This window comes from Nelumbo lutea, chromosome 4, assembly GCF_056320005.1.
Source record: "Nelumbo lutea isolate HS-2025 chromosome 4, American lotus-T2T, whole genome shotgun sequence".
Classification (NCBI taxonomy): Eukaryota; Viridiplantae; Streptophyta; class Magnoliopsida; order Proteales; family Nelumbonaceae; genus Nelumbo; species Nelumbo lutea.
In genome coordinates, this window is record NC_142687.1 from 75,961,213 (window position 1) to 75,984,929 (window position 23,717).

Genomic DNA, 23,717 nt, shown 5'->3' on the forward strand with positions numbered 1-23,717 from the left:
TAAACCACCGGCTGACTCTCCAGGGTTTGATGATTGGGAACAGGAGGATGCTCAAATCATGACATGGCTATGGAACAATATGGAACCCAAAATAAGTGCCAACTTCATGTTCTTAGATACAACTAAGGACATATAGGAACATGCCAAGAAGCTGTATTCTGGGCAAGATAATACTACAAGGGTATATTAGCTCTATCAGGAGTACTTTGGTCTGCAACAAGGAAATAAAACCCTAGAAGAGTACTATGCCAGTATGAAGAACCTCAGAAATGAACTCAATGTCTATCATCCTCTCACTCCAGATGTTAAGGTTCGGCAACAACAGAGGGAACAACTAGATGTCACAAGGTTCTTAGTGGGGTAGAAATCAGAGTATGAACCAGTTAGAGCCCAAATATTGGGGGGCTCTACCCTTCCTACACTTGAGGAAGTGTTTGCTCGGCTTTGCAGGATTTCTTTGGGACAAACAGAGAATCCCACACAGTCTGATAGATCGGCTTTTGTGACAGCCAGAGGAGGTGGACGTGGTACGAAAGGGGGAGGACCTGCCTTCTGAGGAGGTCGTGGTGGTTCCATATTTGGCCGTGGTGGTGGTCGTGACTCAGGGGGAGGCCGTGACAAAGAAAAAGGTAGCTCTATAAGGAAGTATACCCACTGTGGCAGGGAAGGACATTCCGTAAACTTCTGTTATGATCTTCATAGCCGCCCTCCCTCTAAATGGGCCAATCATGTTGTTGCTGGTGGGGTTGATGTCAGTGATAATCAAAAGGCAGACCTAACTCCTTCCACATCTACATCTGTTTCCGGAAGGGAGATGGTGGGTGTACCGCGTGATGAGTATGAGCGGTTCCTTTAGTCCACTTCACAGCACACTACTGCTACTCTTGCCCACTCAGGTATAGCTTGCTTGTCATCTAAAACCTCTCCTTGGATTATTGACTCTGGAGCCTCTGATCACAGACTGGGACTCCATGTGTGTTTTCTTCTCTCTCTAAAACTTCCACATCTCAAACTGTTACCTTTGCCAATGGTTCCTCCTCTCCCATCTGTGGTGTTGGCAATGTTGACATGGCTTCTCTTTCTTTATCATCTGTTCTATATGTCCCTAAGTTTCTATTCAATCTTATGTCTATTAGTAAATTAACCAAGACTCTTAACTGCTCTGTTACTTTTTTCCCTTCCTCTTGTGTTTTTCAGGATCTCAGGACGGGGAAGAAGATTGGTGGGGGGCATTGTATTACCTTGACGGTGGTGGATCGTCAGTTGCACTTCAGACTTCACTCACTCCTCTACAGTGGCATTGTCGACTGGGACATCCTTCTCTCAAGGCACTCAAGATACTAGTTCCGTCTTTGAGTCATTTGTTAGTGTTACAGTGTGAGTCGTGTCAGTTTGGGAAACATCGTCGTGTTTCCTTAAGTCCTAGAGTTGAAAGTCGTATGTTGAGTCCTTTTGCTTTGGTTCATTCAGATGTTTGGGGCCCGATCAAAATAGAGTCTTATAATGGTTACAAGTATTTTGTCACTTTTATTGATGATTGTTCAAGAATGACATTGATTTATTTAATGAAAGAAAGGAGTGAATTATTTTCCATTTTTAAAAAATTCCATGCTGAAATACGTACACAATTTGGTGTTCCAATCAAAGTTCTTCGTTCAGATAATGGTCGTGAATATTTTCTAATTTCCTTTCAACAGTATTTAGAACAGCATGGCATCATTCATCAAACTTCTTGTGCATCCACTCCTCAACAAAATGGGGTGGCTGAACGGAAGAACCGTCATCTCCTTGAAACAGCTCGATCTATTCTTCATCATATGAGTGTTCTTAAACGGTTTTGGAGTGATGCTGTACTTACTGCGTGTTTCCTCATTAATCGGATGCCCTCCTTTATTCTTCATGGTCGGTCTCCCTTCTCTATCTTGTTCCCCACCTTGTCTCCCTTTCCATTAACACCTCGTATCTTTGGCTGTGTGTGCTTTTTCACAATCTGAGTCCTGGAATAGACAAGTTGGATGCACGCACCATTAAGTGTGTCTTTCTTGGCTACTCTCGGACTCAAAAAGGGTACAAGTGTTACAATCCCATTACTCGGAAGTGCTATGTCTGTCCTGATGTCACCTTTTTTGAGTCTGTTCCCTTCTTCTCAGGAACTGAAGCATATTTGTCTCCACCTTTACTTCCTCTTCCTCTTCCGGTCAGTGATCCCGTTCCGGGTGTTTCTGTTGGAGTTGACTCGTCACCTCATCCAGTGCAGATCCCTACTGAACGACCACCAATTTGGCAAGTGTATACACGTTGAACGACACCGGCCCTTCCTCCAGTTTCTACCTTGTCCACGGATCCTGTCGTTGTTCCTGTTGCTGAACCTTCAGGACTTGACCTACCCATTGCCTTAAGGAAAGGTAAACGTGGTTCTACTCTCCATCCCATTTCCAATATTGTTTCAGTATCTCGCCTTTCCGCCTCACATCGCCAGCTTGTTTCACTATTGTCATCTATTTCCATACCTAAAAATGTCCAAGAGGCTCTTAGTTCACCTGGGTGGAGGCAGGCAATGGAGGAGGAACTCTCTGCTCTTAAGCATACTCACACGTGGGAGCTCACTACTCTTCCTCCTGGTTAGCATGTTGTGGGTTGTAAATGGGTGTATACTGTTAAATACTTGCCAGATGGTAGTGTGGAGTGTCTGAATGCCAGACTTGTTGCTAAAGGGTATTCACAGTTGTATGGAGTGGACTATATGGAGACCTCTCCAGTGGCTAAGATTAGCTTTGTCCGTGTGTTAATTTCCCTAGCAGTTATGTATGATTGGCCCTTATTTCAACTTGACATAAAAAATGCCTTCTTTCATGGTGACCTTATAGAGGAGGTATATATGGAGCAACCACCTGGGTTTGTTGCTTAGGGGGAGGCTAGTAAGGTGTGCAAACTGAAAAAGGCAATTTATGGGTTGAAACAATCGCCCCGTGCTTGGTTCGGGAAGTTTAGTGAAGTGGTGAATTTTGGAATGAAACAATGCCAGGTTGATCACTTAGTGTTCAGCTATGACTCAGAAGTTGGAAAGATTTTATTAGTGGTCTATGTGGATGATATTGTCATAACTGGCAGTGACAAATTGGGGATCGACAAACTCAAGGTCTTTTTGCAAAATCATTTTCAAACAAAAGACCTTGGAACATTGAAGTATTTCTTGGGTATAGAAGTTGCTAGATCAAGACAAGGTGTAAACCTGTGCCAAAGAAAATATGTTCTCGATCTATTGGATGAAACAGGACTGTTAGGTGCAAAACCGACTGAGACTCCTATGGAACCAAATGTTAAGTTGAGCAGTGATACAGGGGAAATATTTGATGATCCTGGAAGGTATAAACGACTAGTGGGGAAGTTGAACTATTTGACTATTACGAGACCAGACATCTCCTTTGCAGTCAGTGTGGTGAGCCAATTTATGCAAAACCCTCGTATATCTCACTGGGATGCAGTTCTTAGAATTGTAAGATATTTGAAGGGAGCTCCGGGCTGTGGGCTATTGTATAAACCAGGAGAAAAATTTGTAGTTGGGTACACGGATGCAAATTGGGTGGGCTCTGTGTCTGATAGAAGACCTACTACAGGTTACTACTGCACATTTCTTGGAGGAAATCTTGTGACGTGGAAGAGTAAAAAGCAGACGGTTGTGGCTAGAAGTAGTGCTGAAGCCGAGTACAGAGCCATGGCACACACTACAGGTGAATTAGTGTGGTTGAGGAATCTCCTACAAGAAATCGGGTTCCACATGGATAAATCTATGAAGTTGTATTGTGACAATCAAGTTGCACTCCATATCTCATCCAACCCTGTTTTTCATGAGAGAACAAAGCACATAGAGATTGATTTCCACTTTGTGAGGGAAAATGTTCTTACTGGAGAGATAAGCACAGAACATGTAAGATCAGGTGATCAGTGGGCAGATTTGTTTACAAAAGCCTTAAGCTCAAGGAGAGTGAACTATATATGTAACAAGCTGGGATTATATGACATATATTCTCCAGCTTGAGGGGGAGTGTTAGAGTTAGCCGAATAAGGGTAGATTAGTCAACTCACCTTGGTTAAGTTATGAGCTTATGTGGCAGTCTTATTAGAGGTTCTCTGTCCCATACTTAAGTAGGGGCAGTTTAGTCCTTGTACATTTAATTAGAAGCCTAATCACTATTAAGAGGTCGACTGATAGGGTTTAGCTATCAGGTTCGACAATTCTTTCATCTTCTTTTTCTTCTCTCTCCTTCTTCTCCTTCTCTTTCCTCTTCTCCTTACTAGTTCGGACTACTGTAGCTATAGTAGAAACATGGGCTTTAGGCCCAATATGCATCAAGTGCTCAATAGGCTTCCAAATTGTGGCCCAGTTGGGCTTCTTTGTATGGCGTGAGACCCAGCATTGATCTACACATCAGCCACATGGGTTCGGCTCAGCCTCTGTTACAAGGCCTAGCCGAATTCAGTAGAAAATCCAGTGAGCCCCTTGAGCCCTTCACATGGACTCTATGGGCCCAACACTTACACTAAGTGGTCCCTGAGCCAAGCCATCTTATAAAAACCTAGGGACTGTGGGCAGATGCAAGATTAGCCCATCATGTATAAATCTAAATGGCCTTACACTTAAACTCTCAGCCCATAATGATCCAAAACACTGCCCGACAAGAGAGGACCTCTCCCTCAACTGTAAGGCACAGTGCTGCACTCTCCTCTAGGATGGACCCCGGGGATTAAAACCTTTATGCAAAAGAGTTGAAACCATACATATATATTATATCATAAATATATTTTACAAAACAAAATTCCAACGGTTGAAATCGACTGCCGGAAATTTTGGTTTCCATCAGAGAGAGTGCATCATCGATCATTACCTTTGTCCGACAAAGGGGCTGATCCTGTCACTATGATCACCCACTCAGATGGGTTCATGAACCATCCCAACATACCCAAGTTTTGACCCCCTCTAAGGATCTCACTGATTGGCATATCAAAGGCAGCCCAATCCGCCACCTAGTGCAGTATCATAATCGAGTATAGGGGTCAGGTGTAACTTTCCAGTTTTGCCCACTCATCACCAAGGTCTAGGGCAATACTGGAAATCTGGTCTGTTTCAAGGTTTCAAGTTGAACCCTCACTGCATGTACCTCGAGTCTCACCCTGGCGGCTGAGACAAGCCTCCCCAACCAACTTGGTGGCACATCAGTGTCAGCCTTATCAGGATAAGTCTCCCCAGACCGACCCACTGACTGTTAACATTTTAAACTAACACGAGTCTCATTAAGTGTCTAGTTTAAGAGTCTTACACAGAAACATACCATACAATATGAATCAAACATGCACTTTATTCATTTACACTAAATGTCTAAAGTACATCAAAACCGATTGGAGCTAAAGGCATACAAATTGTCTAACAACTCCCATTTGCACTTAGGTCCAATCTAGTACAAGCCGGAGTCCAACGCTTTCCACGTGTTTCTCAAACACTTTCTGTGTGAGTGGCTTAGTCAATGGGTCTTCCACATTATCCGCTGATGCTACCCTCTGAATCAGGACGTCCCCTCTGCCAACAATCTCCTGCAGTACATGGTACTTCCTCTCGATGTGCTTTGACTTCGAGTGGGCTCGAGGTTCCTTAGCCTGGGCGATCGCTCCATTGTTGTCACACAACAACGGGATGGGTGATGTGCTGGACGGAATCACTCATAATTCATGAATGAACTTTTTCATCCACACGGCTTCTTTGGCAGCTTCACTTGCGGCAATGTACTCCGCTTCGGTCGTGGAGAATGCCGTGGACCCTTGTTTGCTGCTTTTCTAGCAAACAGCACACGATCCTATCATGAAAATATATCCAGATGTAGACTTTCTATCATTTTGATCCGACTGGAAATCGACATCAGTATACCCTTGGGTTCGTAGTGAACTACCATTGAATACCAGATAAAACTCTTTTATTCTTCAAAGGTATTTGAGTATGTTTTTCATAGCAGTCCAATGCTCCTGCCCTGGGTTGGCCTGAAACCTGTTTACCATACTTACCGCCTGAGCAATGTCAGGGTGAGTGCACAGCATGGCATACATGATGCTCCCTACGGCTGAGGCATAGGGAATGTCTTTCATGCCCTCAATCTCCTAAGAAGTCTTGGGAGACATCTTCTTGGAGAGAGTGACTCTGTGCCTGAAAAGAATGTTTCCTTTCTTGGAGTTCTCCATGTTGTACCTTTTGACAATTTTGTCAATGTAAGCAGTCTGGGATAATCCTATTATCCGCTTCAATTTATCTCTATAGAGTCGAAGACCCAGTATATAGGAGGCTTCTCCAAGATCTTTTATGGAGAATTGCTGCGAAAGCCACACCTTGACCGAAGTCAACATTCCTACATCATTCTCAATGAGTAGGATATTGTCCACATACAACACCAAGAAGGTAACCTTATCCCCACTGGACTTCCTATAAACACATGGCTCATCCGGATTCTGCTCAAAGTCAAATGATTTGATGCTAGAGTCAAAACGGATGTTCCAACTCCTAGAAGTTTGCTTAAGTCTATATATGGATCTATTAAGTTTACATACCATGTGTTCCTGACCAGCAGCAATGAAGCCTTGCGGCTGCTGCATGTAGATATCATCACTAAGATCTCCATTCAGGAACGTGGTTTTGACATCCATCTGCCAAATCTCGTAGTCATGGTATGCTGTTACAGCTAGTAGGATCCTAATGGATTTAAGCATGGCCACGGGCGAAAAGGTTTCCTCATAGTCGATGCCCTTTTTCTAACTATACCCTTTCGCCACCAAACGAGCTTTGTAGGTCTCAATCTTGCCACCGGGGCCCTTCTTCCTCTTATAGATCCATTTGCAACCAATTGCTTTTACCCCGGAGGGAGGATCTACTAGAGTCCAAACTCCATTGGCCTCCATTGAGTCCATCTTGGCTCTCATGGCCTCCACCCACTTCTGGAAATCTATATCCAATATAGCTTTCGCTTAAGTCACGGGATCCTCCTCACTAGTCAAGGCTTCCACCAGGTAACTATCCTGGTCATAACCATAACGGACTGGTGGCCTGGATACCCGGGTGGATCTTCTAAGTTGGTCACTACTTGGAACTTGTGGGACACCTCCCACTGCTCCTGAGCTCTCCTCATCAAGAACTATTTCCTGACGATGGGTCCAAGATGTAATCGGTCTCTAAGAACTTGGCATTTCGACTACAGAACACTTTCTGCTAACTTTGGTCATAGAATAGATAACCCATCGAATTCTTTGGGTAGCCTACAAACAGGCAACGACTAGTCTTGGATTCCAACTTGTCCGCACTCGTTCTTTTAACGTGCGCAGGACAACCCCAAATCTTCAAGTGTCTGACACTTGGTTTCTTTCTGGTCCAAAGTTCATATGGATTTTTCGGAACCGATTTGGTTGGAACCCGATTTAGCACGTAGATAACAGTCTCTAATGCATATCCCTTAAAGGATGCGGGTAATTCTGAGCGTGTGAGAAGTGACCGGACCATGTCTAACAATGTCCTATTCCTCCCCTCTGAAACACTGTTATGCTGTGGTGTAGCAGGAGGAGCTAACTGTGATATTACCCCGTTGGCCTTCAAGTAGTCCCTAAATTCGTTAGAGAGATACTCGCCACCTCGATCTGATCGAAGGGCCTTAATTTCTCTCCCTAACTGTTTCTCGACTTCTTGTCTGAACTCCTTGAACTTTTCAAAGGATTCGAACTTCTGTCTCATTAGGTACATGTAACCATACTGCGAGTAATCATCGGTGAAGGTGATGAAATACACGTGTTGGTTACGAGTCCTAACACTCAGGGGACCACATACATCAGTATGTATAAGGTCAAGCGTGCCTGCACATCTTTCAGGCTTACCGTTAAATGGTTGTTTTGTCATCTTACCTCGGAGGCAAGGCTCACAAGTGGAAAGATCTTCTACGGTTAGAAAATCCAAAGGACCATCCCTTACCAGCCTTGTGATTCAGTCAATACCGATATGGCCAAGTCGGTAATGCCATAGGCACGTGGGACTAACTATATCACGAGTTCTTTTCTTGGGGATTTCGACCGACGTAGTTTTGGCTAAGTTAGTTTTTAGAGAAGGACGTAGAACATAGAGACCGTTCTCCAGTTCCCCGCATGTGATGAATTTATTGTTCCTTTTAATAGTAATCATATTACTAAAATAGACAGTATATCCATCAGCACACAGTTTGGAAACAAAAATCAAATTTCTTCTTAAATTCTGTACATAAAGACAATCCTTAAGTACAAGAATTCCTTCTCTAAAGACTAATTCTACGGTTCCTATCGCCGTAGCTGCAACACTTGTAGAAGTTCCCAAGTAAAGTGTCACTTCCCCTTCACTCAACCTTTTGCTTACTTTGAACCCCTACAGTGAATTACACGCATGTGTTGAAGCCCATGACATAGAAGTAACTAACAGATTAGTCTCTATGACACACGTTTCGAGATTACCTTTCTTAGATTCCAGGTAGCCGGGACAGTTCCTCTTCTAGTGGCCGACCTGCTTGCAGAAGTGACAGACATCAGATGCCTTGTCTTTCTTTTGTTTCTTAGATTTGGTGGCCTTTTTCTTGGGCTTTCTCTTTGTCATCCTCTTCTTGCCAGATTTGCCAGCTTCAACAAGCATGGCTATCGGCTCATCCTTCTTAATCAGTTCTTCGGCTCGTTGCAACATATTGCTGAGCTCTTGCAAATTGACGTTCAGCTTGTTCATGTTAAAATTCATGATGAACGGATTGAAGGACGAAGACAAGGAGTTAAGAATGGTGTTTATCTGTGTGACCAGATCTAGCCCGGACCCAAGGGCCTCCAGCTCGTTTATGTAACCCATCATCCGGAGACAATGGTCATGAACTTGCTGCCCCTTGGTCATCTGTGCGGTCATGAACTTCTTCAGGACCTTTTGGCGAGTAGAACGATTTTGCTCTTCGTACATAGTCTTTAGACTATCCAATATGTCTTTGACGAGTTCGATCTGATCGAACTGCCTTTTTATCGGATTATCTTGAGAGGTTATGATATAGCAGCGGGCTAGGGAGTTTTTCTCCTCCACACTCTTGGTAGTCCCTCCTGTGGGCTTTTGAAGCCCTGTCTCCTGGACGTTTCGGTGCTGGATTCTTTGCCACCTTATCTAAATTTTCTGAAGTCAGGACCAACATAAGGTTTCTACTAGTCGGCATAGTTTGGGCCCTTAAGCTTATTATCGTCGAGAAGTTTTGTAAATTGACCGTTTTCCATTTTCTGGTAAAATAGCAAAACATTAGTCCACAATCGTAGATTGATTCAAATAACCTACATAGATATGGCTTTTAATCTATGCTCCATTTCCATTTATTCATCTCTGAGATTTCCCTCCCATCTCAGTGACAGAAATGGCGAAATGTCTCTAGAAATGTGGGAAATCACATAGGGTGCATGAAGCCATTTTAGGGTAAACCTTTCCGTCCAGTGAGTGCTCACCCATCATATTCGAGTTACGCCAAGGTACCGTGAGAGTTCCCATTTTCTAGTGAAGCCCCTCCCACATCGGTCTATGACACCCCTATCATCTTACGAAACACTCTAACAGATCCAATAGCAAATGGATAGCCTAATTTTATGGTGCGTTTCCTCGTTATTGAAGGACCCATCGTCGTGCTAATGACGAAAGCCTTTAGAGAGTTCATCACATGAATCTCCCTATCACATGCACTCATATTGTTGGAGGGAACAAAATTTACGCCCTAGTTAATTTAGGTCAAACCAAAGTGGCTCCCACTGACTTTCATAAAGTCAAATTTCTGGTGGCCCAAATCGGCTAGGATTTCCGCATGCGTCCCTTTTTAGGGTTGTGGGGCCCACCACAAAGGGAGGGGTCATCCAATGACCGTAAGGGACACCATGGCAATGATGTGCATTCAGCCATGGTGTGCGCAAGAACCACTATCGCATCATCATGGGCCAAGTGCTTATGGCCCATGGTCGCAGCACATCATACATCCATACATCACATGCAATGGAAGAATTGATCCAATCAATCACTTGCTGTAAAGCTCATTAATAAGCCCATTTAAAAGTCTATAATATTAACAATTAACATTATCTAGGTATATGGGCTGAATAGCGGTTAGTAGTTCGGCCCATATAGCTTTCACAAAAAAGTGGGCTTATGCAGTTTTAACTCTTTAAAACTGGGTTTTACAGGTTGGGCCGAATTGATTCTTACAATTAAAGCATTAGTTTCAGACCTGAAAGTGGGTGAAAATATGGCTGAAAACAGTCTCCTTTGAACCCTAGATTCGGTCCAAACAGCTTTGGTCCAATCTGGTTCGAAATGGTCCGAAACTAATTTTCAATTCAAGAATCAATTTCAAGAAAGATTTGAAATTAACAAATCGGATCACAGACAATCATAAATCAGATATGGGGCTGTTCGTACTAAATCCACCTACAAAACAGAGATTATGAAACAAGGTTGCAGTTTCATAAACTGCAAAAACACAGATTGCGATAGCGATATCTGCGAATCTCTAGCACTGCCGCCAACTTCAATCAAGAAATAAAAAAAAATAGAAATCCTAATTTCTATTAATTAATTACAACATGATTGAATCCTATACATTCAGTCTAGAAAGAAAAAAAATTAATTACAGACGGAACGAATAGAATACTGCTAAAAGAATGCGCAGACATTCTGCGTTGAAACTGCACTTCGATCTCCATGTACGAACTGCCCAATAAATAAAGAAATAAATAAAGAACAATTCTAAATCAATTTCAGATTTATAAAGTTAATTTCAGATCAATCGCCCTACATCCAAAAACAATTTTCTAGAAAGAAAATTCAATCTGTGCAAATTCGGGTAGAACACCTTCTGCCCATTTGCGCAGGTTCAGATATGATTTTATTTGATTCAAGATTCAAACCTGGCTCTGATACCACTGAAAGAATGGTAAGATCCATCATATGGACGCCAAAAAGGTGCGGAATGGGTGGGCGAATTTCAAAAATTTCTTACCTTTTTTCCAACTGGGAATCATATTCCCTAAAATTTAGAATACAGTATTCATGGATCTGACTTGAACCAAAACCGAACCAGATCTGAACCAAAAGAGAAGGGAAGGGATATACCTGATCTGGAGAAACAATATCTCCCAATGTCGGTGTTCACGCCCAAAAAAACTCCCAAGAACCGCTCCCACTGAAGATGACACAGTGATAATGAAGTCCCAGCAGTGTTCGTCCCACGAACTAGGTCCTTCTGAAGAACTCGATGGAAGCAATGAGCACCACACACGATCAACCTTTCAGCAAAGATTGATATCAAGAACCTTTCTTGATCTTTCCCTCATAGAGAAGACGAACTGGCAGTAGATGGCGGCGACCGCTGGAGGAGAGAGCTAGAGCAGAAGGTGGCGAATAGATTTCTTCTCTCTAGGGTTTTCTTTGAGATCCCATCTCAAGATGTAGTGTGTTCTGCGAATACCCTTAAGGTTTGAATTCTTGTAATTCGAAATTAGGGTTTCTCCTCTTTTCTTAGTGATTAAGAAACCTCCTAATCTCATTAGGAGTTATCCTAATCCAAATCTGTGTTTGGATAAGGAGTATTCTTAATCCTATCTGCAGATTAGATCAGCCCACTCTTAATCTTATCAGGAGGTTACCAGATTCAAATCCTAATTTGAATTTGGTCTCCATGAGTGGATAGGGTTAAGACCCAATTCTTTTTGGCTTGACCTAACCTCAGATCCGCCCCTTTAAGTGACTGATCAAATTAGCCTAGTTCGAAATGGGCTTTAGGCCCAATATGCATCAAGTGCTCAATAGGCTTCCAAACTGTTGCCCAGTTGGGCTTCTTTGTCTGGCGTGGGACCCAAGCATTGATATACACATCAGCCACATGGGTTTGGCCCAGCCTCTGTTACAAGGCCTAGCCGAATTCACTGGAAAACCCAGTGAACCCCTTGAGCCCATCACATGGACTCTATGGGTCCAACACTTACACTAAGTGGTCACTGGGCCAAACCATCTTATAAAAACCCAGGGACTGTGGGCAGATGTAAGATTAGCCCATCAGGTATAACCCTAAATGGCCTTACACTTAACCTCTCAGCCCATAAGGATCCAAAACACTGCCCGACAAGAGAGGACCTCTCCCTCGACTGCAAGGCACAGTGCTGCACTCTCCTCTAGGATGGACCCCGGGGATTAAAACCTTTTTGCAAACGAGTTGAAACCGTACATATATATTATATCATAAATATATTTTGCAAAACAAAATTCCAACGGTTGAAATCGACTGCTGACAGTTTTGGTTTCCATCAGAGAGAGTGCATCCTCGATCATTACCTTTGTTTGACAAAGGGGCTGATCCTGCCACTATGATCACCCACTCAGATGGGTTCATGAACCATCCCAACATACCCAGGTTTTGACCCCCTCTAAGGATCTCACTGATTGGCATATCAAAGGCAGCCCAATCCGCCACCTAGTGCAGTATCATAATCGAGTATAGGGGTCAGGTGTAACTTTCCAGTTTTGCCCACTCATCACCAAGGTCCAGGGCAATACTGAAAATCTGGTCCGGTTCAAGGTTTCAAGTTGAACCTTCACTGCATGTACCTCGGGTCTCACCCTGGTGGCTGAGACAAGCCTCCCCAACCAACTTGGCGGCACATCAGTGTCAGCTTTATCAGGATAGGTCTCCCCAGACCGACCCACTGGCTGTGAATATTCTAAACTAACACGAGTTTGATTAAGTGTCCGGTTTAAGGGTCTTACACAGAAACATACCATACAACATGAATCAAACATGCACTTTATTCATTTACACTAAATGTCTAAAGTACATCAAAACTGATTGGAGCTAAGGGCATACAAACTGTCTAACAATTTTGCTTTTGGATTGTGTACTCCCACTCAATTAAACATTTTTGTTGTTTCGATAGAATAATACATGATATCATTCAAAATCATTTGTTGCATGTAACTCTAGGATCTTTTTTTAGCCATTATTGGAAAATGATTCTTTTTCTATTATAATATGGTAATATTCAGTTGCAATGTGAAACTTAAATCTAAAAGTTTATTTTTGTTGTCTGTTAAGTCGCATGCTTGTTGTTTCCCATCGATTGTAGGTTCTCTGCTTGGTTGCCATGGAGAAACCTGTTTCTCTTGGACCTAAGCACATCAGAGTTGAGAAATTGAAGGTATTGATCATGATTGGTTTACAAGTTACATTTCCATTTCTTATCTTGTCTATAAAATCCATATTTCCAATAGTTGTCCAAAAGTTTCCACCCATTTCCCTGTCTTGGAGAAATATCTTGACCAAGAATAATAGATTACTAGACCCATTCTACTTTTGGATTTGCTTTTTTCTTAAGTACTCAATTGAACACCTAATCAAAAGCATAGGCGAAGTGTTTAATCTGTTGTAGATAATTAGACCAATTTGAGTTTGGTAAGATGTAACAAATTTTCTACTTTGGGAGAGAATAACAAAAAATAAATTTAGTAGCATTATCTTAGATAAAAAAACTTTGTGTGATCCACTTGGTTTCAGATATTAATTGATCCTACTTCGAGTATAATAAACTCAATTTATTATACACTATGAAACCATCAGACACCTTTACCCTATTTGTTAATAACAGTTTTCAATAGAAGCAACTTTTGTGCTTTGAGTCAAAGCCATTTTTTTTTACTTCAACCAAAAACACGAAAATTGGATCATGTGCTTCAATAAAGTTGCTTTTTTATCATGGTTACCAAGTGTTCTTTTTGCTTTCAAAAAGAACACTTCACTTCAGAAGTTCTTATTGCTTCATTAACCAGATGCTTCTTTGGTTTTCTACTTTCTTTTTCCTTATTGGATGTTTAATTTTTTTGATCAGCTTTTTAATGATGCAATAGAAGCTCTAAGGGTTTCATAAAAGAAGATGAATCCCTTCTATGTGCCTTTTGCTACTACGAATTCCATGCTTGCTATGGATCTGGTAAGATATGAAGTTGATACTACACAAATATTAAGGGGTTACTAAATTTTGAACCCGACCTTTTAAATGTTTCTTTAATTACATTACTGCAGGGATGGATGTGTCCAAATTATTCAATCTCAACTGCTTGTGCAACAAGCAACTTTTATATACTTAAACTGCAAACCATATTATCAAAGGTGAACCTGTAAGTGGCCCATTTCATTTCACAGGCTTTATTCATTGGAGGTCTTATTGCTGGAAATGCCTTTTTATTTTCATTTTCTTGTGTTCATTTAAAGTAAATATGATAATAAAATTCTGATGGTTGTAGTTTAGGCAACCGATGTTAGGTATTGAGGGAATAATTAGAGATGAGAGGGGAAACATTGTTTTGAGATTTTCAGGACCATCGGGGTTAGAAATTCTTTAAGAGAAATTTTAGCAGTTCTATAAGGGCTAAAATTTGACAATTATCTATACAGGAATACAAGTTGAGGGAGACTGTTAAGTTGTCGTTAACCGGTTGAAAATGGCGATGGTGTGCCATGGGCACTGCATTTTTCTGATTAGACATGCTATATCTTTGGGATCTAACCTGAATTGCTCATTCAATTGGTTTCCTAGATCAACAAATAGTATGGATGACTCATTAGCTAGGGCTGGTGTGTCTTGGAAATATTTTTTGTTGGGTTGAGCTAGGAGTAGAGGGATCACTATAGAGAAATTAGTGTAAAAGGGAGAAAGAAGGTGACAAGCTTTATGTTGTATTTTTGCTCTGTATGACAACTTCTTGTACAAATTGAGCATTGTTCTTATTATTGATAAAATTCTATTTTCTGTTGCATCTAAAAAGAGTTTACCTTATAAAACTTGAATAATTTTATTATTTTCTATGAGCTTACATTACAGGACATGGTGCTTTGTGGTGTTTCTGATGCAGCAGTCATACCTATAGGTATCTATTATTCTTTTCTCATTCTTGACGTGTATAAGGGTTTAAGCTTTGTGAAGAATAGCATCATTCTTTTCTTTATGGTGGTTGTCATTTCAGGCTTGGGGGCTTTGTTGCATGTAGAACACTTTCATAGAGATATAGTGATCCAACTAAAGCTTTACGCCCATGGAACATTGTAATGTAGTTAAATTCCCTTATTCTTTTCATTTGAAGACATCAGGAATTAATTTTGGATACTCTTGTTGAATACATGAATAAGTCAACTTTGAAAGATAGAGCCTTTTTGATTGGTTGTATGTTGTAAGAAATCAAGTTTATGTAAGAGGTTTAAGCCAAAACTTACAGTAAACTTTAAGTTATGTTTAAAACTCACGAAGGTGATATAACTGGGCCTATCCAAAAAGAAAATAAATAAAGAAATTTTTGGTACATAAAAAAATATTTTAAGAATAAATTAATATCCAAGAAGAATCTTATCTACTTCTGTGGCTTATGGATTCCATCAAATTTTGTCAACAGTTTGTGAATAATCAGTGTCATCAAGGTTGATATTCCCATAAGCCACAATCCACTTTCATCCATCCATCCGTCCATCTGTATTCCTTTGGTGAAGAAATCCAAAATGTACTTTTGGTATGCTTCCCAAAACAAATGTTCCCTTCCCACCCCTTGTTTAGCCAGAGTATCTGCAAAGGAATTTGCAGATCTCTTCACTCAATGAAAAAAATATACTTTTGGTATTTTTAATGTGAGGAATTATTTATGGACAGGATCGTGATGGATTTGTTATGGGAGAGGGAGTTGGTGTCCTGCTTTTAGAAGAACTAGAACATGCTAAGGTACATCTTACGAAGTGTTGTTTTTATGAATATCTTCATTAGACAGTTCCTTGGAGAAGTGCCCTTTTTGGTTATGAATATTTTCCATTTGAAAATCCTATTTCTCTATGTAGAAAAGAGGTGCAAATATCTATGCAGAATTTCTTGGTGGAAGCTTCACTTTTGATGCTTATTATATGACTGAGCCTCATCCTGATGGTATGTAATAAATCTTCTGTCAATAATTTTCCATGTTTGAAACATTTGATATGTTGAGAAGGGGTTGGGAAGATGCACTTCTTAAATGATGAATAAATGGGAGAGACAAGCATAAGTCCTCAAACTTCCTCTCTTGTTCTCTTGGCACTTCTTCCTCTTCCTTTTCTCATATATAAGCCAAATGTAAGTTCACAATAAATCCTTTCAGATAAGACATGTAAAGATGTCTCTTACCCTTCTCCATTGGAAAAACAGGGTCTGGCATTGTTCTTTTCATAGACAAAGCCTTAGCTCAGTTTAGGGTAGCTAGAGAAGATGTTAATTATGTAAATGCACATGATACATCAACACAGGTTGATGATCTCAAAGAGTACCAACCACTTATTTGTTGCTTTGGCCAGAATCCCGAGGTAATGTGAATGCATTTTAATATTTTATTTATGTTTTAATTTCTTTCAATTATATAATGAATTTTCACAATAACCATTTGGCATGCTTGGTTATACCTTGATTATTGGAGCTAAGAGTGAACTCCACAAAATCAATGATTAGTCACCTACTAGGAGCTGCACGTGCTGTTAAAGCTGTTGCAACAGTACAAGTGAGCAGTTATATGGTTTTTGATATTTCATTCTTAAAACTAAAGAAGGTGCCCTTGTAGTTTACATCACACCAAATACTTTAATTTGTGCATTTAATTTATATGATGGGCTTAATGAATATTCAATCATGGATATGTGAGTTAACCTCTATTTTTGTTAATTTGAAAATGTCCTTGTTTGCCACAAAGCGTTATTTAAGATCTCTCTCTTGAACGGTTGAACCTCTATTGCAACCTCCCTTTAAATTTCCATACTTTAATCATTATCATGATAACCTCCCAAGTAGGGCTGCAATTTGGGCTGGGTTGGCGTCAGGTTGGGTTGGGCCGGGTTGATCCCCTAAGGCAACCCGACTCCCTATCACTTATTTGTTTAGATGCATGATAGTTGTATAACCCCCTCCCCTACATACTATCATGCTTTTCTTTATTTAAGTTATTCACAAGTACTTGACTACTTGTCTTTTCCTTTTGTCTTGTAATTTTTATGTGTGACCTATCAAATAGATTCAAATTATTTGTATGATCCTATGAATTGTTATTAGTAATTTTATTTCCATAATTTTTATGTTTCATTATTGTTAATTTTTGACATTGGGTTGGGTCGGGTTGAGTTAGGGTTGAAGGAATTAGTTAGGGTTAGGGTTAGGGTTGAGTAGGTCGGGTTGAAGGTCGGGTTAGGGTTGGGGGTTTAGAACATAGGGTTGGGTTAGGGTTGGCCTCAACCCGACCTAACCCAGCCCGACTTGCAGCCCTACTCCTAGGTAACGTACATGCACACTTACTATTAGATAAAGAAAGAGGGATTTGCTTTTCTAATGTCTATCCAAGTAGCACCACTTTCTCCTAAATTACCTCTAATTCATATTTATCTCTAATTTATTAGAGAGTTTCTCTCGTAAATTATCTCTAATTCATATTTATAATAAAATTATATAATAACTTTAAAATATTTATTACAAACATAAAAAGTAATTATAATAGATTTGATAATATTTATATTATTAATAATTTTATTTTTTTTTACAAAATTCATTATGAAATTATGTACTAACAATATAGTTTATAATTTTATGGATTATTCAATTTAAATGTTATTGAAATAATAAACTTTTTAATATAAAAAATGTTATATATATATATATATTTCAATAACTAAACATCTTAAATGAAAAACATTAAAATAGATAAATAATTATAGGGAAAATTCCCGATTAGTATCATGTACTTTGGGCCTAGTGCCACTTTGGTCCCCAAACTTTAAAATGCGACAATTCAGTACCCAAATTTTCAAAATGTGACAATCCAGTACTTGTTATTAAGTAGTTGTTAACCGGTCGCTAAGTGGCATTTGAAAAAGACACAAATGCCCTTCAAGTGTTATTTAATTTTCTTTATCAACCATTTAAACGTTGACAAAAAATTAATAGTCCCAAATCCTTGTCTTTTCCATTCAAGAAAGTTGGAGTCACCTTTGAGTGGGCATTCCGGTGACCCCAACTTTCTTGAATAGAAGAGACAAGGATTTGGGGCTATTAATTTTTTTGTCAATGTTTGGATGGTTGATAAAGAAAATTAGATGACACTCGAAGGGTACTTGTGTCTTTTTCAAATGTCATGTAATAATTGATTAACAACTAATTAACAATAAGTAGTAGATTGTCACGTTTTAAAAGTTTGGGTACTGAATTGTTGCATTTTAAAGTTTGGGGAACAAAGTGGCACTAGGCCCAAAGTACAAGGTACTAATTGGGAAATTTCCCATAATTATATAACTAAGTATTTAATATTATGTAATAACTTTAAAATAAATAAAATTCAAATAATGAAAATATTTAATATTTTACAGATTATTTAAATATTTAACATAACTAAATTTTAGGGATTTAGACAAAAAATGATTAAGGTTTTACTAATGACAAAATCATTTACATTTCAAAACAAATTGTAAAAACAGTGGGTGGAACAAAAAGTTAATTTTGTTTTACCCAATATCTCCCTTTAATTGTTTTTCAAATAACCCGCCTTTTTTGCCTCTTTCAGGTTCTGACATCATCCCATCCAAGTTTTAAAAGGCTAGTCATGGAAGAAGAAAACACAAAGGCTCAGTTTGGAAAGAGTAAAAATGCAAATATGTACAGCTAAATACATTTAAAATAATATAAAATATAAGTTTTTTCATTCTACATATTTGTATTTGTACTCCTTCCAAATTCACCCAAAGAAAGGAGTCGAGGGACGACAAAGACCCTGCCCCAAAATCCACGAGGAAAGAAAACGCCACAGACGCAACCCGGCCACAAGAATTCCAATTGTAACTGCAATGGTTATTCTCAATCAATGAGGTGATAATTCGTTGTTCAATGGCCCATCTCTACGCTTAATGAGTTCCAATGGTTAGAAGATTCAGAACTCAAAAGCCACTCATATCGAGGAAGGAACGTTTAGCATGATTTTCCTTCATCCTAGTGACGAAGTGGAACACATCGGTTTTAATGGCAAAACCCTTCGGTCGCTCGCACTGAGCTAAATATCTCCTTAACATTACCCGGAGGTCACTGTCTGAAAAATGTGCATGCAAACCCGTCCGGAGTGGCTCTCATCATAATTGACAGCAAGAAGTATTCTGTTGCTACGGAGTATGGACCCCAATCTAGAAATAGGCAAATAACAAGTGATCACCATAAAAAACACACTACTAACTAGGAAAGAATTGTGATTTCAGAAGCTACAAAAAAAGGGGGAAATTCCAAATTAGTACCCTGTTTTACTTTGGGCATAGTGCCATTTTGGTACCTGAATTTAAAATACGACAGTTTAGTACTCCAACTTTCAAAACATGAGAATCCATTACCTACTATTAATTAGTTGTTAACCAACAGCTAAGTGGCATTTGAAAAAGACACAAATGTCATTTCAGTGTTATCTAATTTTATTTATCAACCATCCAAACATTAACAAAAAAATCAGAGTTTCAAATCTTTGCTTCTTTTATTCAAGAAAGTTGGGGTCATCAGAAAGAATGCCCACTCAAACATGACCCCAACTTTCTTGAATGGAAAAGTCAAAGATTTGGGACTTAATTTTTTGTCAACGTTTAGATGGTTGATAAAGAAAATTAAATAACACTTGAAGGGCATTTGTGTCTTTTTCAAATGCCACTTAGTGGTTGGTTAAAAACTAGTTAACGATGGATACTGGATTGTCACATTTTAAAAGTTTGGGTATTGAGTTGTTGCATTTTAAAGTTCGGGGACCAAAGTGGCACTAAGCCCAAGTACAAGGTACTAATCGAGAAATTTCCCAAAAAAACACATCAATGGAATTAATATTTTCACCTGCTACACCATTGGCTCCTAAAACGAGACCATACAAAATACCAAATTTAAGAGAAAGAAAAAAAAAACATCAATGTCTTTGTATTTCATGTTGCAAAGAGAAGTAGAGAAGAAGGAATTTTCGTTCCATTGGTACATAGAGTATTGGCCTCCTTTGGATTAATTATCAGGAGATGCACATGAGTTCAAATCAGCGCCCCACAGGATTGCCCCTTGTAATGTCCCACAACACATCCCCACCGTGTATTGGAAACATCTCCCGATGATGACATCATCATTTTTGGTATTATCATCGGGAGATGTTCCCAATACAAGGTGGGGATGTGTTGTGGGACATTGTGGGGGGCAATCTTGTGGGGGCTGATTTGATCTTAGTGCACAGCAAACAAAAAACCGGGAATGGAAAACTTCTACAAAAGTGGAATGGGGGAGTCTGAGTTGTCCCTCCTCTTTGTTTCCTTCTTTGTCGTCGACCTTTTAGAATTTTGATGGCCAAACTCTTAAACCTAGAAAAGATGAAAAGACGAAAGCTATAATAAAGGGCAATTTAGTTAAACAAAAATAACTTTTTGTTGTCTTCACCATTTTTGCCATTTTTTTTTCAAAACATATATGATTTTGTAAATCAATGAAACTTTATAATTTTTTATAAAAAACCCTAAATTTTTAATAGTTAAAATAACTAAATTCTATAATAAATTCAAAACTTTTTAAAAGTAGAAAATTAATTAAAATAGATTTCATAATATTTAAATTAATAATAATTTAATATTTTACAAAGTTGATAACAAAATTATGTAAGAATAGCATAAATTATAATTGTATGGATTATTAAATTCAATAAATAATTAATATTTTAAAATTTTAAATAATGATATATCTAAATAACTAAATAGTATCGTCAATGATTAATTTCACTTATATCAATTAATAATTCTAGAAAATGACTTTCAAAGAAGTTAATATTTATTAATAATAATTTTAAAATATTAATCTATATTTACTATACATTTATATATGCTAAAATTAATATTTATTGTAATTTTCAGTAATTATTTATTATTTTTTGTGAGAAATGTATTTTCAATAATTATGTATAAATATATTTTTGTTTTGTTATTTGACAGAAATTTTCAATAATTATTGGAGATTAAACTACTATTATTTAACTTTTAAAATTTAATTTATTGTATTTTTGTTATAAATTTGTTTTTAGTAATTATGTATTCTTGTTATTATTTATTGATTAATATTTATTATAGATTAAACTATTATTTGAGAATACACTTTTTATTGACCAATTTAATATATTTTATGTATTTATTGTATTTTGTAATTATTGTATTTTTATTAGTTATTTATTTTACTTTCATTATAAATTTATTTCCATTAATTGTGTATTATTGCTATAAATTTTCAATAATTATTAGAGATTAAACTATTGTTATTTGTTAGATATCAGACTATTAATTTAGCTGAAATTATGAGTGTTTATGAGTTTGTTTAGTTTGGTTGTAGGTTGTTTGGCTAACCAAATCGATCTAGTCAGGTTGGGGAGTTGGTCACCTAAAATCGATTAACCATTAGTGAAAACCTACCGGCTCGGATTGTATTGGTTTGGTTCAATTTTCAGTTTAATCGGTTGGTTCAAAAGATTTAAACTAAAAATTTTAAATTAAAAAAATTACAATGGTATTATTATTAGAAAAATAAAATTATGGTGTAAAATATTTTAGACTAAGAAATATGGGAATTTTCTAGAAAATTGACCAACTCAGGTTGAATTGGGTCGTGTTGGCCAGTTTCATTGGTTTGATGAACAATCCTAGCTGAAATTAATTATTGTTATTTTTTGTATTGTAAAAAATTATTAAAAGTAGTATATAAATATAAATAATTATTAATTATTTAAAAAAATTTAAATATAAAATAATTGTATACTCTTATATAATTCTATTATTTAGCTTTCACAAAAACTCAATCCAAGTGCAGCCCATATTTTAAAATTCCATGCCCAACCCGTGCCAAGGCTTGATTTTGTTCTTATACGATTGAGGAAGATGAGAGGATCAGCCAATTTGGAGTGTAAGTGGGGGATCAGCAGACGTGTCTGTTGAATTGATAAATTAACTTTTGGAGAAAAGCAAAAAAACTGATTGTTTGTTTATAATGATGGAATAATCTGTTGTGTGGTTTATAGATGCAGAAAGACAGAGCAAGAGTAGATGTAGAGCTTTGTAATGGCGCTAGCTACCTAGCTGGTGGCAGGCAAAGGGAAGATGCAGCCATTGATCTGGTTTATCTGAATTCTGAACCAAGGATATAAGCTTTGAGTCTCTGCCACCAACCTTTCCTATGCTTTTCTCCTTTTCATTTGTTCCCACCTTTTCTTTCTCTTTCTCTTTCTCTGCACTAATTGTCCCTTTCATTGTCTCCACGAAAAGCTCCGAGGGTACAAACCATATGGCCATGTCCAAGCTATATTATTTATTTATGGAGTCTCTAGATCTCTCTATGTACTCTCTTTGCAGTCAGTACCTCTAAGCTTGTTCCACCCGTGACACAAAACACCAAACTGTGAGCACTCAAATGACGCACACGTCAATTAGAGAGAGAGAGAGTAAATGATTCATCATAAACAATTCAGCGGAGACCATGCATGCCAATCGAGTGTTGGAAATTGATCCCTTCACGAGAATCATTTATGAAGAGAAAGGAAAAGGAAGCCGACGTGTGGTGTGGTGGTAGCCATCTCTAAATCATACCAATTTAGTTTTTTTTCATCGTAATGAAAAGGTGTGATTCCTCACCCTGACCAACTTTTAACCTCGTGGCTGGGACGGTGAAAGCTCTCTCTCACATGGCGCATTAAAAGTATTAGGGGTGGATTCGAGCCAGTCGAGTGGAATACTATAAGGCTCGAGACTTTACTTCGAGCTCGGTTCAATTGAGAACCTTAAGTTTGAGTTCGAGTCGAGTTAAAAGTTAATAAGCTTGAATTTGGTTCGGCTCATTTTATATTTTATAAAAATATTTTATCATATATTTTATTATAAATATATTTAGAAAAAATATTTTATAAAAATAAAAATTATATATAAAAAAATTATTTTATATTAAAAAATAAAGAATTATAATATATATATATATATATATTACATATTAAATATCACAAGCTCGCGAGTCTCACGAGTCGAGTTCTAGTAGGCTCGAGCTCAACTCGTTTAATAATCGAGCCACTAAATTGGGCTCGAGCTCGAGCAGCTTGTGAAAGCTCAACTCATTGCCACCCCTAACCAAGACTACATTATGAATGTCTATACCCCAACTCATGCCTACTAAGTACTAACTAAACCTCACAAACTCAAAGCCTGAGGTTGTGTTTGATACTTTTGACTTGTATGGTTTTAGGTTGGTAAATATCAAGGTTTTTAAAATCGGATCGAACAAGGAGTCATTTTGGGTCCTTCTCCTGGGTCGAATAGTCTGATCATCCAGTTCAAACATATGGCATATTCTGACAAAAAAATAAAAAATAAAAATAACCCAAAAAACAGTAAAAAATCATTCCTGGGTTGAATGGTTCGACTGCCCAGGTCAGCAGTTTATTAACCAAATCAGTAGTTTTTAGTTAAGCAGCGATTTTGGGGTAAAACAATATCTGTCAGGTGACTAGTTCCCCCTTCCCAATTTTTCTGGTCCGGTCCGGTTTTGAACACACTAGTCAATATAAATTTTATGAGAATATAGTTTTTCTACCACAAATGTTTTGA

General features: G+C 38.2%; 1 protein-coding gene across 6 annotated transcripts in view; it reads left to right on the forward strand.

Annotated features, from left to right (window-relative positions):
- LOC148861146 (3-oxoacyl-[acyl-carrier-protein] synthase II, chloroplastic-like) overlaps window positions 1-18,970 on the forward strand; it is a 24,655-nt gene extending 5,685 nt beyond the window's left edge. For 3 of the 6 annotated variants that reach the window (XM_088941801.1, XM_088941802.1, XM_088941800.1), the window contains 9 exons: window positions 13,171-13,242; window positions 13,930-14,031; window positions 14,124-14,218; window positions 14,923-14,968; window positions 15,065-15,143; window positions 15,739-15,807; window positions 15,921-16,005; window positions 16,261-16,415; window positions 18,650-18,970. In XM_088941801.1, the coding sequence (XP_088797927.1) occupies window positions 15,757-15,807; window positions 15,921-16,005; window positions 16,261-16,415; window positions 18,650-18,751 (393 nt within the window). In that variant the 5' untranslated portion in view covers window positions 13,171-13,242; window positions 13,930-14,031; window positions 14,124-14,218; ... (1 more) ...; window positions 15,065-15,143; window positions 15,739-15,756 and the 3' untranslated portion in view covers window positions 18,752-18,970. Of the gene's footprint in view, window positions 1-13,170; window positions 13,243-13,929; window positions 14,032-14,123; window positions 14,219-14,922; window positions 14,969-15,064; window positions 15,144-15,499; window positions 15,602-15,738; window positions 15,808-15,920; window positions 16,006-16,260; window positions 16,416-18,649 lie in introns of those variants that run through there. The other 3 variants (XR_016095061.1, XM_088941803.1, XM_088941804.1) reach the window with 3 other exon arrangements.
- The last annotated feature ends 4,747 nt before the right edge of the window (window positions 18,971-23,717 follow it).